The sequence below is a fragment of the Musca domestica genome, unplaced genomic scaffold (genome assembly GCF_030504385.1).
Source record: "Musca domestica strain aabys unplaced genomic scaffold, Musca_domestica.polishedcontigs.V.1.1 6, whole genome shotgun sequence".
Taxonomy (NCBI): Eukaryota; Metazoa; Arthropoda; class Insecta; order Diptera; family Muscidae; genus Musca; species Musca domestica.
In genome coordinates, this window is record NW_026712363.1 from 15,605,443 (window position 1) to 15,625,430 (window position 19,988).

Here is a 19,988-nt window from a genome sequence, read left to right on the forward strand (position 1 = left end):
ATATATATATATATATATATATATATATATATATATATATATATATATATATATATATATATTTATATATATATATATATATATATATATATATATATATATATATATATATATATATATATATATATATATATATATATATATAAATATCCGATATCAGATTTATTGTGCTCTATATGGCTAATATCAACCCAAATGACCTAAATGTGGGCACACCGGACTAAAATCATCCTAGAAATAAGTATTTCAATTTGTTCAAATGAAATTCGTTTCAGCTATAGCTTTAGATATAGAGCAGAAATACCTCTGCGAAATTTTTTTAAGATCGGTTCAGATTTGGATATAGCCCCCATGCATATCTTCGACCGATTTCGGGTTAATTGTGCACCAAATGGAAAATATCAGTCCAAATGACCTGAGTTTTGGCACATCCGACCGAATTCAGTTTAGAAGCAAGTACATCAAATTTGGCGACAATCGGTTCAGATATAGCTATAGCTCCCATGTTTATGTTTCATCCGATTTGGGGTTTTAAGTCCCTCACATGCGTGCATATAACGCCACACACGTTTGATATTTGGTACCAGATAACCTATGGAGCTCAGGAATACCTCTGTCAAATTTTATCAAGGTCATATCAAATTAGTCTATACATACTTATTCCGATTTTAGGTTTATTGCGCAAATAATAGCTAATATCAGCCAATCTTTCTCGAAGTGATATCAAGCATTCTACAGCAATGTTAATTGTTATATAAGATAAAAATGTCTCCGTCAAATTTGGTGAAAATCGATTCAGAATTGGATATGCCTCCTATAAATTAGTTCCTTCTGAAACCAAATTATAATTGCTCGTAAGTAAAAGGTTGATAGAAGGTATGATCTACTTCAAATAAATTCTCAATATAAACTTTTTTGTCAAGGGAGCTCTACTAAATACGCAAAGTGGTGTAGGGTATCATATAGTCGGCTCGCCCGACTTTTGACTATTCCTTACTGGTTTGACATAGAAAGGGGAACCGTTGAGATCTCCAAGTATTAAATTTGAAACAATTGCAGTAAAAAATGTTGCTAAGATTGTTAAAATACCGAATATTTGGTGGTACCATTATATGGGGTCTTCACGAAGACGTGGATCTGGACAGGTCATTTTCTATCATAGAAGAGAGTAATAGTTCAGAAATTCATACCATAAATAACATTCGAAGACCTCTCATAGATTATTATTTAAAATCAATTTGAGGTATGTATGCTGCTATCAACATTTTATTACTTCCCAAAAAATTGTCCTCAAATATTTGTTGCGGGAATATAATCTAATCCACTCTACATTTTGAATTACACAAATGGTGAAATATTTTACTATTACTCACTCACCTTTAGCACAAATAACTGATGTTCGATAAGTGGTGGTTGTGTGTAGTTTCTGTCAACTATAAAAGTCCACGGCACCGCTGTGGTAAACCAGTCTACTGCGAACCTCGATTAACGCAACGACCAGCACCCTAATCAATGTTTCTTTAGAATTCAAACGTTATCAATATTATTAAGAACATTCGCCAAATCTCATAGATTAGAAATTGGCTTTGTTAGAAAATATCGAAAAACCTTAATATCGATTTGAACAATTTTAAATAACAACACCTACAAAATGACTGAAATGGTGCAGATGACCACAGAACAATTGCAACAACTCATCGAAGCTGTACGCGTGTCGGCTGCCAACAGCGCTGCCCAGGCTGCTGAAACTGTCCAAAACAAATCCAAGGGAAGTTTCAGTAACTGCCCCTCCCGTTTCGGTGGCCAGCGTGATCATGAAGCCGTTGAAGAATTCTTAACCTCAATTGTAACCTACAAAGAAATCGAAGGTATCAGTGACGAGGATGCCTTAAAGGGTGTCTCTTTGCTCTTCTATGGCCTGGCATCGACCTGGTGGCAGGGTGTTCGCAAGGAGGCCGCAACGTGGGATGATGTTTTGGCTTTGGTCCGTGACCATTTCTCGCCCACCAAACCGGCCTATCAAATCTACATGGAAATCTTCGAAAAGAAACAAGAGGATTCTGTTGCCATTGATACTTTTGTGTGCCAGAAGAGGGCTCTGTTGGCTCAACTGCCTGATGGTAGACATGATGAGGAGACTGAAATCGATTTGGTATATGGTCTCTTGAACATCAAATACCGCCAGAATATTGCCCGACCTGACATCACAACATTCCGCGATCTTTTGGAAAAGGGACGCATCATTGAGCATAACTTAATGGAAGGTGAGGCTGAACAAACGGGACCAGTACGTGGCTCTAGAGGCTTAAAACGTTGCACATATTGCAATTTCCGTGGCCATACCACGGACCAGTGTCGTAAACGCAAATCGGATGGAGATAACTAGAGGGACAACAAGAAGTGGATCAATCGTAATGTCATACCAGTCCAGCGGAAGCAACCGGTCCGAAATGTAGATGCCGAAGGATTGGAAACACATTACATTTGATAAGGAAAGATGAAAGAAATTGCTTTCGATTTCAATGAAGCTGGTTTATATTGACTTCTTTTGCCGGAAATTCCCTTAAGAAATCTCTTGGATTCTTTTGATTTTTGGCATCTCCCAAATTATTTTGTTTGGAGAATTTCATTTACAATTTAGATATCAAATAGGTTATTAGAGCCAATTGCAGATATTAAAACTGGCATCGTTGCTAGGTTAGGGCAAATTTTAAATAGCCTTCCAAAAAAGGTGGATCTGCAAAACCTGAAAACCAGTGAACTATTTAATTTGTATACTAACATTAATTAATATTTATTTTTTTTTTAAATAAACTATTTTTATACAAGACCATAATTAGTAACAGTAATACCAAGCCATATTTATTTCTTACTAGTGGATTTTAGAAGGAATTAAGTTCGACCGGGCCAAACTTTTAATACCCTCCACCTTTGTGTTAAGGAAACATTTTTCTACGAAAGTATCTGAATTCAACTGTTTCCCACTTTAAACTACAAGTACCAGTAAGACCGTCTGGATAATTCTGTTGAACCTTTAAAAAAAAAAACAAAGTGGGTGAGAAAGTTATACTGGGCCATAAAAACGGGAACCTCTATAGACAATTTTATACTCCAAGGATTGTCGTCTATCTTATCTTCTTAAATACCAAATTTGAAACAATTTCGTGGGTAAATGTGTGACTAGGATTATCAAAATATCGAATATCGGTGGGCATCGTTATATGTGCGCTACGGAAAGCGTGGACCTAAATATTCAATGTTCTGCCGCCGGAGCTAGAACCCGTTAGGAACTACAAATACCAATTTTTAGATAAATCCATGGAAAAATGTGGCAAAAATCAACCAAATACTGAGAATTCAGAGGTACCACAATGTGGGGGCTATACGAAAACGTGGACCTATGTATACAATGTTTCGTCACCGGAGCTAGAACCCATTATGATCCACAAATTCCAAGTTTTAGACAAATCCGTGCAAAAATGTGGCGAAAATCATCAAAATACTGAATATCGGCAATTCCAAAACGTTGACCGATATATCCGATTTTCAATACCAACCATCCTAGACACAAAACAAATTCTTGTGCCCAATATGTAAGCTATACGTCATAAAATGTAGGCTGTATCGTGACAGACAAATAAACGAACTTTAAATACGAAATTTGTTACAATTTTTCTGTGAATAATGTCGCTAAAATTATTAAAATACGGAATATCGGGAGGTACCGTTATATGGAGGCTATACGAAGACGTGGACCTGCACACACAATTTTCTGTCATAGGCTGTAGTACCCATTACGAATTTCAAATACGAAATTTGAAATAATTCCGGTAAATAATGTCGCTAAAATCATGAAAATACCGAATATTGGGAGGTGCCGTTATATGGGGGCTATACAAAAACGTGGGCCGACATGACCCATTTATGAACTTATACTGCCTACTGGCAAACTATGCATGTATGCACAATTTTATTCTTCTATCTTAACTTGATCAAAAGATAGCGTGATTACAACAGACAGATAGACGGACAGGCGGACATCGTCTAAGAATGTTACGCTGATCCGGAATATATATACTTTGTATTGTCTATTATGAATATTTCGAGGAGTTACAAATGCAATGACAAAGTTAATATACCCTCCATAGAATGGTAGAGGGTATAACAAGTAAAAAAGCTGTAAGTTCAGCCGGGCCGAACTTTTAATACCCTCCACCATTTGGTACAAAAAAAATAAAAAAAATCACTTTAAAATTCTGTTAAAATCTTAAAATTACCGAATGCCTATACGACGACGTAGACCTGTATAGCAAACTTTTGTCATAAGTTATTGCAATATTTAAAAGCGAAACTTGAAGAAAAATCTGTTTATAATGTAGCTAAAATCATCAAAATACCAAATATCGGGAGGTACCGTTATATGGAGGCTATACGAAGACGTGGACCTTCACAGACAATTTTCTGTCATAGGCTGTAGTACCCATTACGAATTTCAAATACGAAATTTGAAATAATTCCGGTAAATAATGTCGCTGAAATCATGAAAATACCGAATATCGGGAGGTACCGTTACATGGGGGCTATACGAAAACGTGGGCCGACATGGCCCATTTATGAACTTAACCTGCCTACTGGCAAACTATGCATGTATGCACAATTTTAGTCTTCTATCTCAATTCGACGCGTGATTACAACAGACGGACATCGCTAGATCGTCTTAGAATTTTACGCTGATCCAGAATATATACATATATTTCTATGTCTATTTAGTAGGCTGATAACATTTTTCTCAAATTTATATAATGTTTGCAGGACTTTTGGTATTGAAAATTGGTCATGTAGGTCCACATTTTGGTATAGCCCCCATATAACGGTACCTCCCGATATTCGGTATTTTCATGATTTTAGCGACAATATTTACCGGAATTATTTCAAATTTCGAATTACGATACGATACCTTCCGCTATTCGGTATTTTGATGATTTTAGCGACATTATTCACCGGAATTGTTCCAAATTTGTAGTGGATACTACAGCTTGTGCCAGAAAATTGTCTATGCAGGTTTCGAATTTGAATATTGTAATGGCTTATGACAAAAGTTGCCTATGCAGGTCCACGTCGTCGTATAGGCCCTAAAATAACCGCTACGTACGGTATTTTTAAGATTTCAACTGAATTTTTAATGGATTTTAAAAATTGCCAAATTCGTTCCAAATGGTGGAGGGTATTTAAATTTCGGCCAGGTCAAACTTACAGCTTTTTTACTTGTTTATTATTATTATTTTTTTGTAATAAAATGTAGAAACAATTAAACTGCATCAAAAATTTCTGCTATAAAAATTTGCGCCAAAGTAGTTTTGATTGGTCAGCTATTATATTACAAATGTTTTGCGAAATGTATTTTTGTAATTTTTTTTCTCGAGAAAGAGAAAATCGTGTTTTTAATAAAAACCAGTAAGGAAAGCTCAAAAGTCGGGCGGGGCCGACTATATGATACCCTACACCACTATGCATATTTAGTAGAGCTCTCATAAAAAGGTTTATACAGGGCATTTCAGAGCTCTATGAGATATTTGGTACAAAATCAAAATCTATCTAATTCTATCGTGCATTTTACGAACTATAGCTATATCTGAACCGATTTTCACCAAGTTTGATGTATTTGATTCTAGGCGGAATTCGGTCAGATTTGCCAAAACCCAGGACATTTGGGCTGATATTGGACATATATAGGAGGTATATCCAAATCTGAACCTATATTTGTAAAACTGAAAAAGAAGATATTTCTTGGCTGCATCTGATACCAAATATTATTCTTGTATCGTACATTTTTCGAATTTGAGGGACTTAAAGTACAAATCGGATGAAAGATATATATAGGAGCTATAGCTGTATCCGACCGATTTTCACTAAATTTGATGTACCAATATTAGCCATTTGCTGCACATTTAATCCGAAATCGGATGAAGATATATTTGGGAGCTATAGCTATATCTGAAACGACTTTTACTAAAATTGGTGTCCTTGCTTCTAGGCTGAATTTGGCCAGATATGCCAAAATGCATGCCATTTCGGTTGATATTGGCCATTTGTTGCACAATTAACTCGAAATCGAATGAAGATACATATGGGTGCTATATCCAAATCTGAACAGATTTTGAGAAAATTAAAAGCGACTACTTTTGGGCTTTATCTGATATCTGGTACCAAATATCATTCCTGTGAAGAGTATATTACGAATGTAAGGGACTTAAAGAGCAAATCGGATGAAACATATATATGGGAGCTATAGCTATATCTGAACCGATTTTTACTAAAATTGGTGTACTTGCTTTTAAGCTGGTTTCGGTCGGATTTGCCAAAATTGATGCTATTACGGCCATTTGGTGGTCAATAACCCGAAATCGGATGAAGATATATATGGGAGCTATATCCAAATCTGAACCGATTTCGATAAAATTTAAAACAGCTATTCCTGTGCTCCATCTAATACCTGGTACCAAATATCACGGTTGTGGAGTGAACATTACGAATGTAAGGGACTAAAACACTAAATCGGATGAAACATATATATGCTTGCTATATCTATATCTGAACCGATTTTCACAAAATTTGATATACTTGCTTCTAGGCTGAATTTGGTCCGATGTACTAAAATTCAGTCCATTTGGGCTTATATCGGCCATTTGGAGCACAATTAACCCGAAATCGGATGAAGATATATATGGGAGCTATATCCAAATCTGAACCGATTTTCTCCAAATTTGTTGTATTTACTTTAAGGCTAATCTCGGTCACATGTGCCAAAATTCGGGCCATTTGGGTTGATATTGGCCATTTGGTGGTCAATTAACCCGAAATCGGATGAAGATATATATGGGAGCTATATCCAAATCTGAACCGATTTCGATAAAATTTAAAACAGCTATTTCTGTGCTCCATCTAATACCTGGTACCAAATATCACGGTTGTGGAGTGCATAGTAGGAATGTGAGGGACTTAAAGATCAAATCGGATGAAAGATATATATGGGAGCTATAGCTATATCTGAACCGATTTTCTCCAAATTTGATATACTTGCTTCTAGGCCGAACCCGGTTGGGTGTGCCAAAATTCAGGTAATTTGTACTGATAGTGAACATTTGGTGCTCATTTAACCCGAAATCGGATGAAGATATATATGGGAGCTATATCTAAATTTGATCCGATTCTCACCAATTTCAATAGGGTTCGTCCTTGGGCCAAAAAAATATTGTTTGGAAAATTTCATCTCAATCGGATAATAAATGCGACCTGCATTTTGTTCACAAGAATACATGGACAGACGGACGGACGGACGGACGGACGGACAGACGGACGGACATGCATAAATCGACTCAGAAAGTGATTCTATGAAGGTTCTCAAAAGTAACTATGGGTCTATTTCGTTTCCTTCTCCATGTTACAAACAAATGCACAAAGACATAATACCCTTACCACTATGTGGTGTAGGGTATAAAAACTTCTTACTGAGTAAATGTTATTGGGTAAGTAAACGAAAGAACCTATTTTTGCGAGCAAGACTTTAACCAAATACCATAGACGAATTAAGGTATAGACTAAAAAGTTGTCTCATCTGTTATATTCGAAAAAAGTGCTTCAGAGAGCATAAGTCTATTCACTCAATTCTCTTGAAATACAAAATATTGAGTATTTGTGTTTTATTTATCAATAGAAACGAAACAGTGACTTTGTTTACATTGACATTACCCAACAATGTCGTGAAATATAAAAATATAGAACTTAAATAGCAGAAAAATGAATAAATTGTTTTCAAAGTCATGAAGTTATTTTCCTCATCAAAGATTGATTATTATCTTCGATACTTCTTTGCTGGAATGGAAATTCATATGTGCGTCACTAAAATCAACCATTGGACTTTGGATTTATATCAGAGCAATGCGACTATATATATTGGATATATTATATTTTCAACACAATTTGTTTTCTCTTCGAATACAATTTTTTCTAACTTTACATATCTCTTATGACCGGCAAATGACAAATCTCTCCAAATGTCTCTGTTTTTAGTATGACCAAAACAAAATATGACTCATCTTCGAAACAAATTATAAACATTTAGGTACGATTGAACTTAAACGTACTTGTACATACATATATTTATATATTTGTAATTGTACATACCTATGCATGCATTAACATTTTCCACATTACTATTTCGTGTTAATTCACATCGAAAATAAGCCCAGAAAAAGTTTTAATTAGTGTACATCCATGCACAATTTAATGGCACAATTCTACGACAATCAGAAGACTTCGTATTCGAAAGAAATCCAGTTTGCGTTTCAGAAACTGTATGTTTTCTGCACCATATGTATAAAATTAATATTTAAGGAGTTACAGCCGTTTTTAAAATACCCTATTTTTCATTATTAAACAAGTAAGCAAAGGCTATAGTCGTGCGGGGTCGACTATGTTATACCCTACAACACTACAATATGTTAGAAGCCTCATTATGTCCCAATCCATATTGGAAGATTTCGCTTTTGAAATTAGGATTTTGACTAGGGACATTTGCCCAACATTTATGCACTCCGTCGGGCTGTTAGTTGTTGAAGTCCATTTTACAGTTAAATATAATACAATGGTCATCCAAAATGCTAAAATTCTTCCCTGTCCTTAACTCTCTTCACAGCCGTGTCGATTGGCTTCAATTGTGTGATCGGAAAAACATTTCTGTTTTTGGTCAGTTTGAACCCCCAAATATTTTGCAATCATCTCCAAAAGCAAGAAGCCCCTCTGTATCTCCAAATGTAGACTCATCTATATGATTGCTTGTCTACGATATTTGGCTATATTCGTCAACGAAATCAGCATAAAAAAGCCTTTCGGATATCGCCTGTAAGTAATTCTGGTATTTTTTCACACAAAATTAGTGGTCCATTGTACCCGCTATCCTAAACTCCAACTTTATGCGAGATTTCGTGTCCTTTGGTTTCTATTTGTGACCTTTATAACGGGTGCAAAATCAGGAACATTTTTAGTTGTTGGTTCATTTCAAGCCCCTAATATATTGCGGACATCTTTGAAAACAATAGGCCTAGCCTTCTGAGCCCAACCATACTGTTTTTAGGCTTACCTTTTTTGCCCTTTCTAAATTATAACAAATTTATATGGGTTTTTTTATTTATTTCAAATGGTTCGTTTTTATTTGTGTTTTTATGGGGGTGCACTTAGATTTAAGGATAATTAGGTTTAAAATTTGAATAATTTATTTTAGGTTTATTTCATGGCGTTTTTATTTTGTAGACTTTAAATTTTAGTTAATTAGTATTAATTCATTAGATTTTAAGTTTTTATGTACAAGTTTTATATGTATGGTGTATGTGTTTTTTTTTATACAATTTTGTTTTTCACCTTCTTGTTGTATGTTGTTGAACGTCTTTGTAATTTATTTTAACAATTTTAACTCGTTTTGTAATGTTGATACTTCTTGTTGTTGGTTAGATTTTCACTGTTGTATGTTAATATCAATGTAATTAGATTTGGTTCTCTATTTTATTTTGCACTGACACTTGTCACACGGGGGGAAACTTGTTTTCGCGACGAAAATTAAATCAGAACTAATTATTGTCCTATTTGCATCGTCACATCAAACCAGTTTTGGCTGTTGACGATGCTTATTTATTGGAATTCAGCATTGGAATTTACCGGTGGCTGCATGAATGTATGTGTGTATATGTAAGTGTTTCAATCATTTACATCATTCCGTTTTGATGTATTTTATGCAGCCGCCGGTAAATACCCAACCAACAGTGTTGGGCAAAATTGCGTAAATTTATGAACATTTTCTGGGCCCCGAATGACAAGTGTAAGTATTCATTTGTAGTATACCATAAGAATTCTCGTTCATCCGTTCCTCGGCATATTCTTGATGGGTCCGGCAAACACGTAGCCCAGTTGTGTGTTGTAGGCCAGGACATCTCCAATTCCAGCTGCTGTACACCCTTCTTTTCGTATGGCGGAGTACGTGTCCGCTCCCAGTTCCACATCGATCGGACTATTTCCTCTGGGATCAGGGTCAGCAAGCGCATAGTTCGTAAAACATCTCGTGGGGTCTTCTAATATCGGGTCTGAGTAAATGCGTCTGGGGAGGTCTTCAATTATTAAAGCATTTACCTTCAGACTCCAATCAGAGTTTGTGCGGCGGGGCGAAACGGTGAAGGTGGTGAATCGCTCCCCTTTGTAGCTCCGCGACTGCAGACCCAGGCGACGGAAAGCTGCATACGAGATCTTGGACATCGTCGCCGATTGGCTAACTATGGCTCGCAACATGCTGAACCCCTCCATGCCCTCGGCCGTTATGCGCACCATAGCCGTCGGTACAAATACTAAGTCCCATGCGAAAGCTGGGGTGGTGACGGCTTCTATATTTAGGGATACCTCTTCCAATTGAGACGCCCCGTGCAATAGGGTATGGTGCCGGTAGTTGCATCTCCGGCAACCAGTTAAAGACGGGCAGTCGGGGGCCAAATGACTTCTCGCCAGGCAATTTCGGCAATACCCCCGACGCTCCACGGTCTCATACCGCTGAAAGGGCGTCTGCCGGCGGAACCTCTCACAGGCACTGAGGGCATGGTCTTCTTGGCATAGTCCACATGAATATTGCCAGTAGCTTGGTCTTTCTTGGCGTTGGCGGGGTCTTGCATCGGATCGACTTCGTTGACGTCTTTCAGGGGATGTGGAACTGGGACGTTGGATTGGCCGTAAGGGTCTGTTGGCGCTTCTTGCTGTAGGACGGGCAGATGAGGCTGGGCTACGGCTGCGATCGTCCAGACGGTAGTCCTGGTTGGGCAAGTAAGCGGCCATATCTGAAAGAAAATGAAGGCGAGTACTAAATTCTTTTTTGGGTGTGAATCCGACTAGTCAGTCGGAAAACAATTTGACAATTTTTGTTATGGGTCTGCTAATGTTGCCACTTGCCGTCCGTATGTCTACAACCCTGGTATTTTGATCACTGCCTGGATACGTTTTTTCGATACGACCTAACTTCCATTCATGCGGAGCCAATCTATCATCTTTTACGACAACTAAATCTCCCTCTTTGATATTCTCTTTTTCATATTTCCACTTAGTTCTTCTGTGAAGTTCGTGAAGATATTCTAATTTCCATCTGTTGCAAAAATATTGAGAAATAACTTTGAGTCTTTTCCAACGATTGACTAAGCTTAGATCTGTATCTGAAATGTCTGGTTCAGCTGGGGTAAGGATAGATGTTCCTATTAAGAAATGGCCAGGAGTCAAAGGGGAAAGGTCATTTGGGTCATCGCTAGCAGGACTTAAGGGTCGCGAATTAAGACAGCCTTCAATTCTTGCTAAAATAGTTGTAAATTCTTCAAAAGTGAAATTCATTTTTGGGATGCTTTTTCGTAAATGAATTTTAAATGATTTAACACCAGCTTCCCACAAGCCGCCCATGTGCGGAGCACCAGGAGGAATAAATTTCCAAGTAAGATTTTGAGTGAAGTTGTTTTGAATAGTGCTATTTTGAATATTCTTCATGAAAGCTAATCGATCTCGCTTTAATAGATCAACCGCTCCTACAAAGTTAGTTCCGTTGTCAGAAAATATACAAGATGGACAACCTCGCCGACTTATGAACCTAGAAAAAGCTGCAAGAAAGGCATATGTCGACAAATCGCTTGTGGGTTCTAAATGTATAGCCTTCGTGGCGAAACAAACAAACAGGCACACATAGCCTTTTGTAATAAAGCAGGCTCTTCCTGAATAACTTTTAATGTTAAAGGGTCCTGCGAAATCTACCCCTGTGTTTGTAAAGGGTCGAGAGAGAAAAGTACGTTCGGGTGGTAGCGAAGCCATTATTTGAGTTTGGGTTTGTTTTTTGTGAATTAAGCAGATTCGACATTTTCGTATGGTTTGTTTGATTAGCGATTTGAGTCCAAATATCCAGAATTCGGACCTTAATACTCGGGTCATTAATTGATTACCACCGTGCAAGGTGATCTTATGAGTGAATTCGACTAACAATTTGCTAAGCTTTGCGCCATGTGGTAGTATTATTGGATGACGTTCGCTATATGTAAGGGCTGGCGATTGTACCAATCTGCCATTTGCTCTAATAATACCCTTTGAGTCTAGAAACGGGTTGAGTGTCAATAGAGGACTTGAAGGAGAAATTTGAGTCTTTTTCATAAGTGAGTTGTATTCTTCGGCATATACGAATTTCTGGGTACGAATTATGCAAGATCGTTTTCCATCTTGGATTTCGGCTGCTGTAAGGTCTTGTGATGACGTGCGAAGATGTTGCCTATTTGCTCCAGTATTTTTCCAGAGTCTTAGAGCATATGCGTATGATCGATAAACTTTAGATAAAGAGGAGAAATTTTTTAAAGGGTCATCTCTTTCCGCGAAAAGAGTCATGACTTTTGCCGTTTTGGCTTCGGCGTTTGTGTCTTGTGGGATATCTTGTGTTGGCCAACGGTCTTTTGGCATTCTGAGCCATTGAGGTCCCTGCCACCAGAGATCACTAGTCTTTAGATCTGCGGGTGAACATCCACGGCTCGCAATATCAGCTGGATTATTTTCCGAATCAACATGTCTCCAATTTTCTTGTCCAACATTATCAGCAATTTCCGAGACTCTATTTCCAACAAATGTGCTCCAATGACAAGGAGGCTTTTTTAACCATGCTAATACGATGGTAGAGTCGGTCCAAAATTGTGTCGAATATTTTGATATCTGTAGGCTATTTACAATGGATTTAGCTAATTTTGATAGTAATACTGCCCCGCATAACTCGAGTCTGGGTATTGATAATTTTTTAATAGGAGCGACACGAGTTTTTGCTGCTAATAAGAATGTATGCGCCTTATGGTCAGTATTTTCCACCCGAATATAAAGAGTGGCTCCATATGCGCTTTCTGACGCGTCACAAAATCCATGAATCTCTACAGAACCATCTAGCGTGTATTGAATCCATCGAGGAACTCTCAGATATTCAATATCTTTGCTATTTTGGACGAAATTGTTCCAGTTCATCTGAGTTATTGGCTTCAATTGATCATCCCAGACAATTTTGTCTAGCCAGATTTGTTGCATTATTAGCTTGGCTACAACAACCACCGGTGCCAGCCATCCACATGGGTCAAACAATTTGGCTATCGTTGATAAAACTTCTCGTTTTGAAGATACATTTTTATTTTCCATTGAAGGTGGTGTGAACGAAAAATAATCGCCTGAGATATTCCATCGAATTCCAAGGGTCTTAGTTGAAGCATCTTCGGAAATGTCTAGCCAATTGAGTGGTAGCAAATGTTCATGTGGAATATCTTGTATTATTTTGCGATCATTTGATGCCCATTTCATTAGTGTAAAACCAGCAGAGTCTAAAGCAGCAGTTAATTCCTTTCGAGCTTTTATTGATTCATCTTCAGTGTGGCCGCCAGCTAACACATCATCAACATACAAATTATTCAAAATTATATTTGCGGCTCTAGGGTACGATTCTTTGACATCTTCTGCTAGTTTAAGAAGAGTTCTCAATGCTAAATATGGTGCGCAGTTAACTCCAAATGTAACTGTCAGCAGCTCATAATCCTCTACTGGGTTTTCAGGAGACTGTCTAAAGAGAATTCGTTGATATTTTGTTTGCTTTGAATCTAAAAGTATTTGTCGATACATCTTTGTTATATCTGCATTGAAGGCATATTTGAAGAATCTCCATTTTAAAATTTGCAATACCAAATCCTGTTGAAGAATGGGTCCAGGATATAGTAGGTCATTGAGACTTGTTTTGTTTGATGAAGGACAAGAAGCGTTAAATACGACTCTTAACTTCGTCGTGAGTCGATCGGGTTTTATCACAGCGTGATGTGGTAGATAATAATTTGGCATTTTATCTATTTCATTCGGATTGATTTTCCTCATATGACCAAGTTCTAAGTATTCAAGAATTGAGGCATCATATTGTTCTTTGATCTCAGGTGTTTTCATAAGTTTTTTCTCCATTCTGTAGAATTGAGCTAGGGCGATGTTTCGGGAATTCCCCAATTCTTCGCATTTTTTGAATGGGAGAGTCACCACATATCTTCCATCCTTGTTTCGTATTGTTGTTTCAGTGTAGTTTTGTTCGCAAAATTGGACTTCTTCTGACCGTAAAACTTTTTTAGGGGTCTCTTCCACCTCCCAAAAACGTGTAAGTACTTTTTCTATTGAAGTTGTATTTAGAAGTGATATTTGTTTTCGTTGAAGGGTGCTTCCTGGTATGGGTCCTCCAACTATCCATCCAAATTTGGTTTTTTGTGTTAAAATTGATCCAAATGTTTTCATTGGAGTTCCAATTGTGAATATTAATGGTCCAATGTCCATTCCAATAAGTAAATCGATTGGTTGACTGACGTAAAATTTCGGGTCAGCCAGTTCTAATGCTGTTACATCTCGAAGTTGTGATTCATCTAAGTTTTGCGGTGGCAAATTTGTAGGTAAGTTCTTTAAAACTGGAGCCCAGACTTCCAGTTTAAAGCTAGGGTCGTATTTGGATCTCATAGTAAACAAGCAAGATTTCGTTGAAGTCTCAGAAACAAATTGACTTAAGCCAGTGACATGAACTAAGTTGTTCCGTGTAGGTAACTTCAAAAAGTTTTTCATCTTTTCAGAAATAAATGTGGATTGTGATCCTGAGTCTATTAGAGCTCGGGCATCGTAAAGTTGTCCTTTGGTTTCAATTTGTACTATTGCTGTAAAAAGTAGTGTTCCTCCAGATTGTCGCTCACAAATTTGCTTATCTTGGAGGGTCAAAGTAGTAATAGTAGTTGGTTCTAGGTTTGTAGTGGACTGTATTTGATTTGTAAGAGCGGCAGCACTAGTACTAGGTTGTGCTTCCACTCGAGCTAGGTATGTATTTGTTGTTTGGGTTTCCGTTCCCTTATGTAACAAAGTATTGTGTCGCATAGTACAAATCCGGCAGCCAAAGCGACTTTTGCAATCCTTTACTCCGTGATTTGATGACAAGCAATTGTAGCATATGTGTGATGTTTTCACGATGTGAATTCTGTCATTCACACTCTTTTTCAAAAATTCGCTGCAATCTCTAATGAAATGATTTGATTTGCAGACTTGACATGTTTGAGTATTTTTTGGTTTATTTTGTTGAGGTTGTGATACAGTAGTAGGTCTTCCTCCAAAATTGTTTGTATTTCTTGAGACATTTGTTTGAAATGTTTTCAAAAATCTAGGCGTTTGATTGTTAGTTGGTTTTTGTTGAGCAAATTTCGATATAGAGGGCTTTATATTTCCAACTGATTCCAAAGTTTTGAATTTGTTTGTTAAGAAAGCGTCAAACTGTTTCCATTTTGGAATCTGTTTGCAATCGCTTAATGAGTTCTCGAATTCTTCTAAAAAGCCTCTAGGTAATTTTGTTGAACAAATGTATATTAAAATCGGATCCCATCCTTTAACATCGACATCAAGCATCCCCAGTGTCTGAATGCAGCTATTTACCGTGCGTTGTAGTTTTTGAATTGTGTGACTTGATTCTGTAGAAACTCCAGGTAGATTAAAAAGTGTCTTGATTTCTTCATTAATTTGCATCCGTTTATTCTCGTAACGATCTATGAGATTTTTCCATGCTAATGTAAATCCATCATTTGTTAGTGGGACATGCGAAATAATTTCTCTAGCTTCTCCTGCGGTCTTCTGCGTTAAATGGAATAATTTTTCGACATTGCTTAATTTTGAATTGTTTATGTAAATTGCCGAAAATAGATCTCTGAAAGTTGGCCATTCTCTATAACCACCTTTAAATGTGTCGGTATCGCATGGAGGTAGCCGCGATACATTAGTAAAATCCACTTCCCTTCCTTGTTGTGATATCTCTGACTCTCTTTTCATTTTTTCCTGTGCCTTTTCATCCAAAATATTTTGAATTTGTCCATTTATTGAACTCAGCGCCTGTTTATATGATCCCATGGTATCCATATAATGTTTCCTCAGTTTATTTTTGTCGATGGTTTTTCCTCCTTCCTCTGGAACATAATCACGGCAGTCTAAATATGCCCTTTTGACCTGGTCCCATGCAGAATCCAACTCCATACGTGTTGTCTCCAAAGTATGAACCGTGTCATCCGGTTTGGTTATTGAAAAAATTGAAATATAATCCTGAAGATCGTTGACGCAGTTTGCGAATTTTTCGCTTAGGGTCTTATCCATTTTGATGCCTGAGTATTAACCTTTACCGAAATTTTGTTGTGTTGCAAAAATGAAAGGTAACCCAATGAAAAGGATTGACTTGGAATAAGATTCAAACTTTTATCCAGATTTTTATTTTTAAAAAATAAGGATAAGCTATCTTCTTCAATTTGATCAACGAAATCTATGTTCAATTATTGGTTTGGTTCGAATTATATTTCGTTTTCTTCCCAAAAGTTTCAAAATATTTGAAAAATTTCAACAATTTTCTTTGTATTTGACGCCGGTTTGATTTGATTAAAAATTGTTTGTTGGGTTGCCAAAGGGTCAATTTTTTGCCAAAAGAAGCCGAAAAAGAAAATAAAATCTCTTAAAGTCCACTTACAGGAGGATTTTATTTTTGCAAATCGACAAATAATCCAAAAGTTTTTTTTTTTTTTTGTAACAAAATTGTGGAAACAAGAATTGCAAAAACAGAAATTACCAGAGATGTATTGTTACAATAAACGATTTTTTTTTTCCAAAAAACAACGAGAGTCTAGTTTGATAATCAAAGAGAAGTTGAAAATTCCAAAAAAAATTCCAGAAAATCCAAAAATATTTTCAACGACGTAAAAATGTGTGTTGGGTTGTCGAACAAAAGTTTCAAAATTTTTACTTAAAATCGCTTAATATCCTATGACAGGAGGATTTTATTTTATAAAAGCCAATAACTTTGATTATTGCTGTGAAAATTTGTCTGATTCAACAAATTTTCTAAATTCGCCAAATTTTTCGATAAAATTCGCAACGAGAGTTAGAGAAAATTATGTATGTATAAATCCAAATATTTCAGCAGAAATATTTCAAACAAATAATTTGGGTCAAAAATCCAAAAATTTGAGCAAAAATTTCCAAAAAAATTGATTTGGGTCAAGGTCCAGATATTTCAGCGGAAAATTTTATGTCCCAGCAAAATATTTCAAAAGAAAATAATTTGGGTCAAAATCCAAATATTTTCAGCATAAATTTCAAGGAATTGCAGAAAAATTCAAGAAATTGCAAAAAAAAAATCCAAGGAAGAAATTTTTCCCAAAAAGTCGTGTAGTGTGTCACAAAATCAAAAAAGTTTACCAGCAAAATATTTCTGCGAAAAATGCAAGAAATTAATTTTGGGTCACAGAAAAATTTTTAAGCTCCTTAGAGCAATAGATATTGTGCTAAATGGGAAAAAGGGTTAAAATTAGAATAAAAATAAAAATTGTAAATATATGGGATCGATTTTATGTCTGTCCACCAGACTCCGATATAAAATTTGTTCTCCAAAATTTCAAAAAAAATTTGTAGTTTAAGTTTCAAATGTATGTCTGTCCACCAGACGCTTGCTTTTTTGCCAATAATTTTTTTTTTTTTTTTTTCAAAAATTTCAAAAAAAAATTGTAGGTTTTGTATCACATGTGTGTCTGTCCACCAGACGCTTGCTTGGTTTCCAAAATTTTCAAAAAAAATTTAGGTTATTTTTTGTCTGTCCACCAGACGCTATTTTTTTTTTTAAACGGTTGTTATTTACTTCTTTATGTTATCGATAGGCGCCAAATATTTCCAAAAAATATGGCGACTATATTTTGCAAGTGACGCTTTGTTTCCAAAAAATTGTATATACTTTTTGCAATATGGCGTTTATATATTTGCCAAGTTTGGTGACGCCAATTTTCCAAAGTTCAAAGCTTATGTATTTGTGTCAATATGGCGCTTATGTATTTACCTGAACTCCACGTTCAGAAAATTCCAAGATTTTTAGTATATATATAGTTATTTATGGCTGAAAATTCCCGCTATTTTTGAAAAAAATATGTGTCTGTCCGCTTTTTTCCTTCGGGTCAATAGCCAAATGTCCGTCCACAAAAATGGCTCCAAATTGGGAAATTTTCCGTCACAGTGTCTAAGTGGGCAACTAGCAGCTTTGAATATGGGTCAAAGTGTTATTGCAAATTATGGGAATATGCGGGTCAATGCAAATATTGAAGATTTGCCTGCTCCCGAAATGCCCTTTTGTGTCAAAAAAGAAATTTAAACGAGTACTCACTTTGATTTTGGGTTTTGGGTCTCGGTTGTTGTTGGTGTTGTTGTGCTGCGTGTGTCCGTCCGTCTCTCCTTGCTGCTGGTTCCACAATTTTCCTTGTTGTTGCTCTCTGTGTCACTGTATATTGTCTCTTTTGTATCACTTTCTATTGTCTTTTTGGGTAAATTAATCTTTAATGTCACTTTTTTTTATGTCACTCTTCTTTTTGTATAAAAAAATTAATGTCACTTTTCTTCTTGTATAAAAAAATTAATGTCACTTCAACTTCTTGTTAATTTGTTGAAAAAAAATTTTTTATTTTTCTTTTTTTTAAAATTGAAGAAAAAATTTAATTTTTCTAAAATTTTAAAAATTTATTTATTTTCTTGTAGCACTGTGTAACTTTACTTTTTGTTGCACTGTGTAAAGTCTATTTTTTGTTAATTATTTTTTTTTTCAACTCTTTTTAAACTTTGCACTTATTTTTGAACCCCACTGTATTTTTTTCTATTTCACTGTTCTTTTTTCTCACTGTTCTTTTATGCGTCCACTCACAAATTGTTCTTTTTTGTTTTTAATTATTTAAAAAACTTTCACTTTTTGATCCGGCTCTGGAGGACCAAATGTTTTTAGGCTTACCTTTTTTGCCCTTTCTAAATTATAACAAATTTATATGGGTTTTTTTATTTATTTCAAATGGTTCGTTTTTATTTGTGTTTTTATGGGGGTGCACTTAGATTTAAGGATAATTAGGTTTAAAATTTGAATAATTTATTTTAGGTTTATTTCATGGCGTTTTTATTTTGTAGACTTTAAATTTTAGTTAATTAGTATTAATTCATTAGATTTTAAGTTTTTATGTACAAGTTTTATATGTATGGTGTATGTGTTTTTTTTTATACAATTTTGTTTTTCACCTTCTTGTTGTATGTTGTTGAACGTCTTTGTAATTTATTTTAACAATTTTAACTCGTTTTGTAATGTTGATACTTCTTGTTGTTGGTTAGATTTTCACTGTTGTATGTTAATATCAATGTAATTAGATTTGGTTCTCTATTTTATTTTGCACTGACACTTGTCACACGGGGGGAAACTTGTTTTCGCGACGAAAATTAAATCAGAACTAATTATTGTCCTATTTGCATCGTCACATCAAACCAGTTTTGGCTGTTGACGATGCTTATTTATTGGAATTCAGCATTGGAATTTACCGGTGGCTGCATGAATGTATGTGTGTATATGTAAGTGTTTCAATCATTTACATCATTCCGTTTTGATGTATTTTATGCAGCCGCCGGTAAATACCCAACCAACAGTGTTGGGCAAAATTGCGTAAATTTATGAACACATACCTTTGTGAAAATTTCGTGAGGATCGGACGATATTTGCAATACTTATATAATATCCCCAACCTGTGTTGAAAGGTGAACAAATATTACAAAATATTAAAAGTCAAATTGAAAAAATCGCATGTGATAAAAAATATGAAAAAAATAAAAAAATGTCACAAAATACTACAAAATCTATATTAACATCATTATTGGCATATTATTCTGCGATTATTTTTAGATTTTATACTTTTATGTCAAGAGGGCATTCTGAATTGACACAATTTGTCAAAGTCGGTCCAGATATTCTTGAGATATAAGCATTCTAACTAACATCCCCTTCCTTTGTATATACACATTGTATATATTTCGCTATATATAACCGATATATTTACTATCGGCATCTACGTAAC

General features: G+C 35.7%; 3 protein-coding genes across 5 annotated transcripts in view; 2 read left to right on the plus strand and 1 right to left on the minus strand.

Moving 5' to 3' along the window:
• The window catches only part of LOC101900197 (pyroglutamyl-peptidase 1), a 353,702-nt gene that overhangs the window by 202,622 nt on the left and 131,092 nt on the right, over window positions 1–19,988 (plus strand). The window lies entirely within an intron of this gene.
• Window positions 1,486–2,843, plus strand: LOC101893614 (activity-regulated cytoskeleton associated protein 1-like). Its single transcript, XM_005191131.4, has one exon. It carries the CDS (start codon window positions 1,652–1,654, stop codon window positions 2,384–2,386), a length of 735 nt encoding a protein of 244 aa, XP_005191188.1. The 5' UTR covers window positions 1,486–1,651; the 3' UTR covers window positions 2,387–2,843.
• Window positions 9,185–19,594, minus strand: LOC131805648 (uncharacterized). Of its 3 annotated transcripts, none has more exons than XM_059129104.1 (3): window positions 19,165–19,594; window positions 18,272–18,469; window positions 9,185–10,871 (listed from the first exon to the last, which is right to left on the minus strand). In XM_059129104.1, the coding sequence occupies exon 3, from the start codon at window positions 10,867–10,869 to the stop codon at window positions 9,910–9,912; it is 960 nt and encodes a 319-aa protein (XP_058985087.1). In that variant the 5' UTR covers window positions 10,870–10,871; window positions 18,272–18,469; window positions 19,165–19,594; the 3' UTR covers window positions 9,185–9,909. The 3 variants fall into 3 exon arrangements, with proteins under 3 accessions (XP_058985087.1, XP_058985086.1, XP_058985085.1); XM_059129103.1 differs by lacking the exon at window positions 19,165–19,594 and having other exon boundaries at window positions 9,185–9,514; window positions 9,895–10,871; window positions 18,272–18,541; XM_059129102.1 differs by lacking the exon at window positions 19,165–19,594 and having other exon boundaries at window positions 18,272–18,541.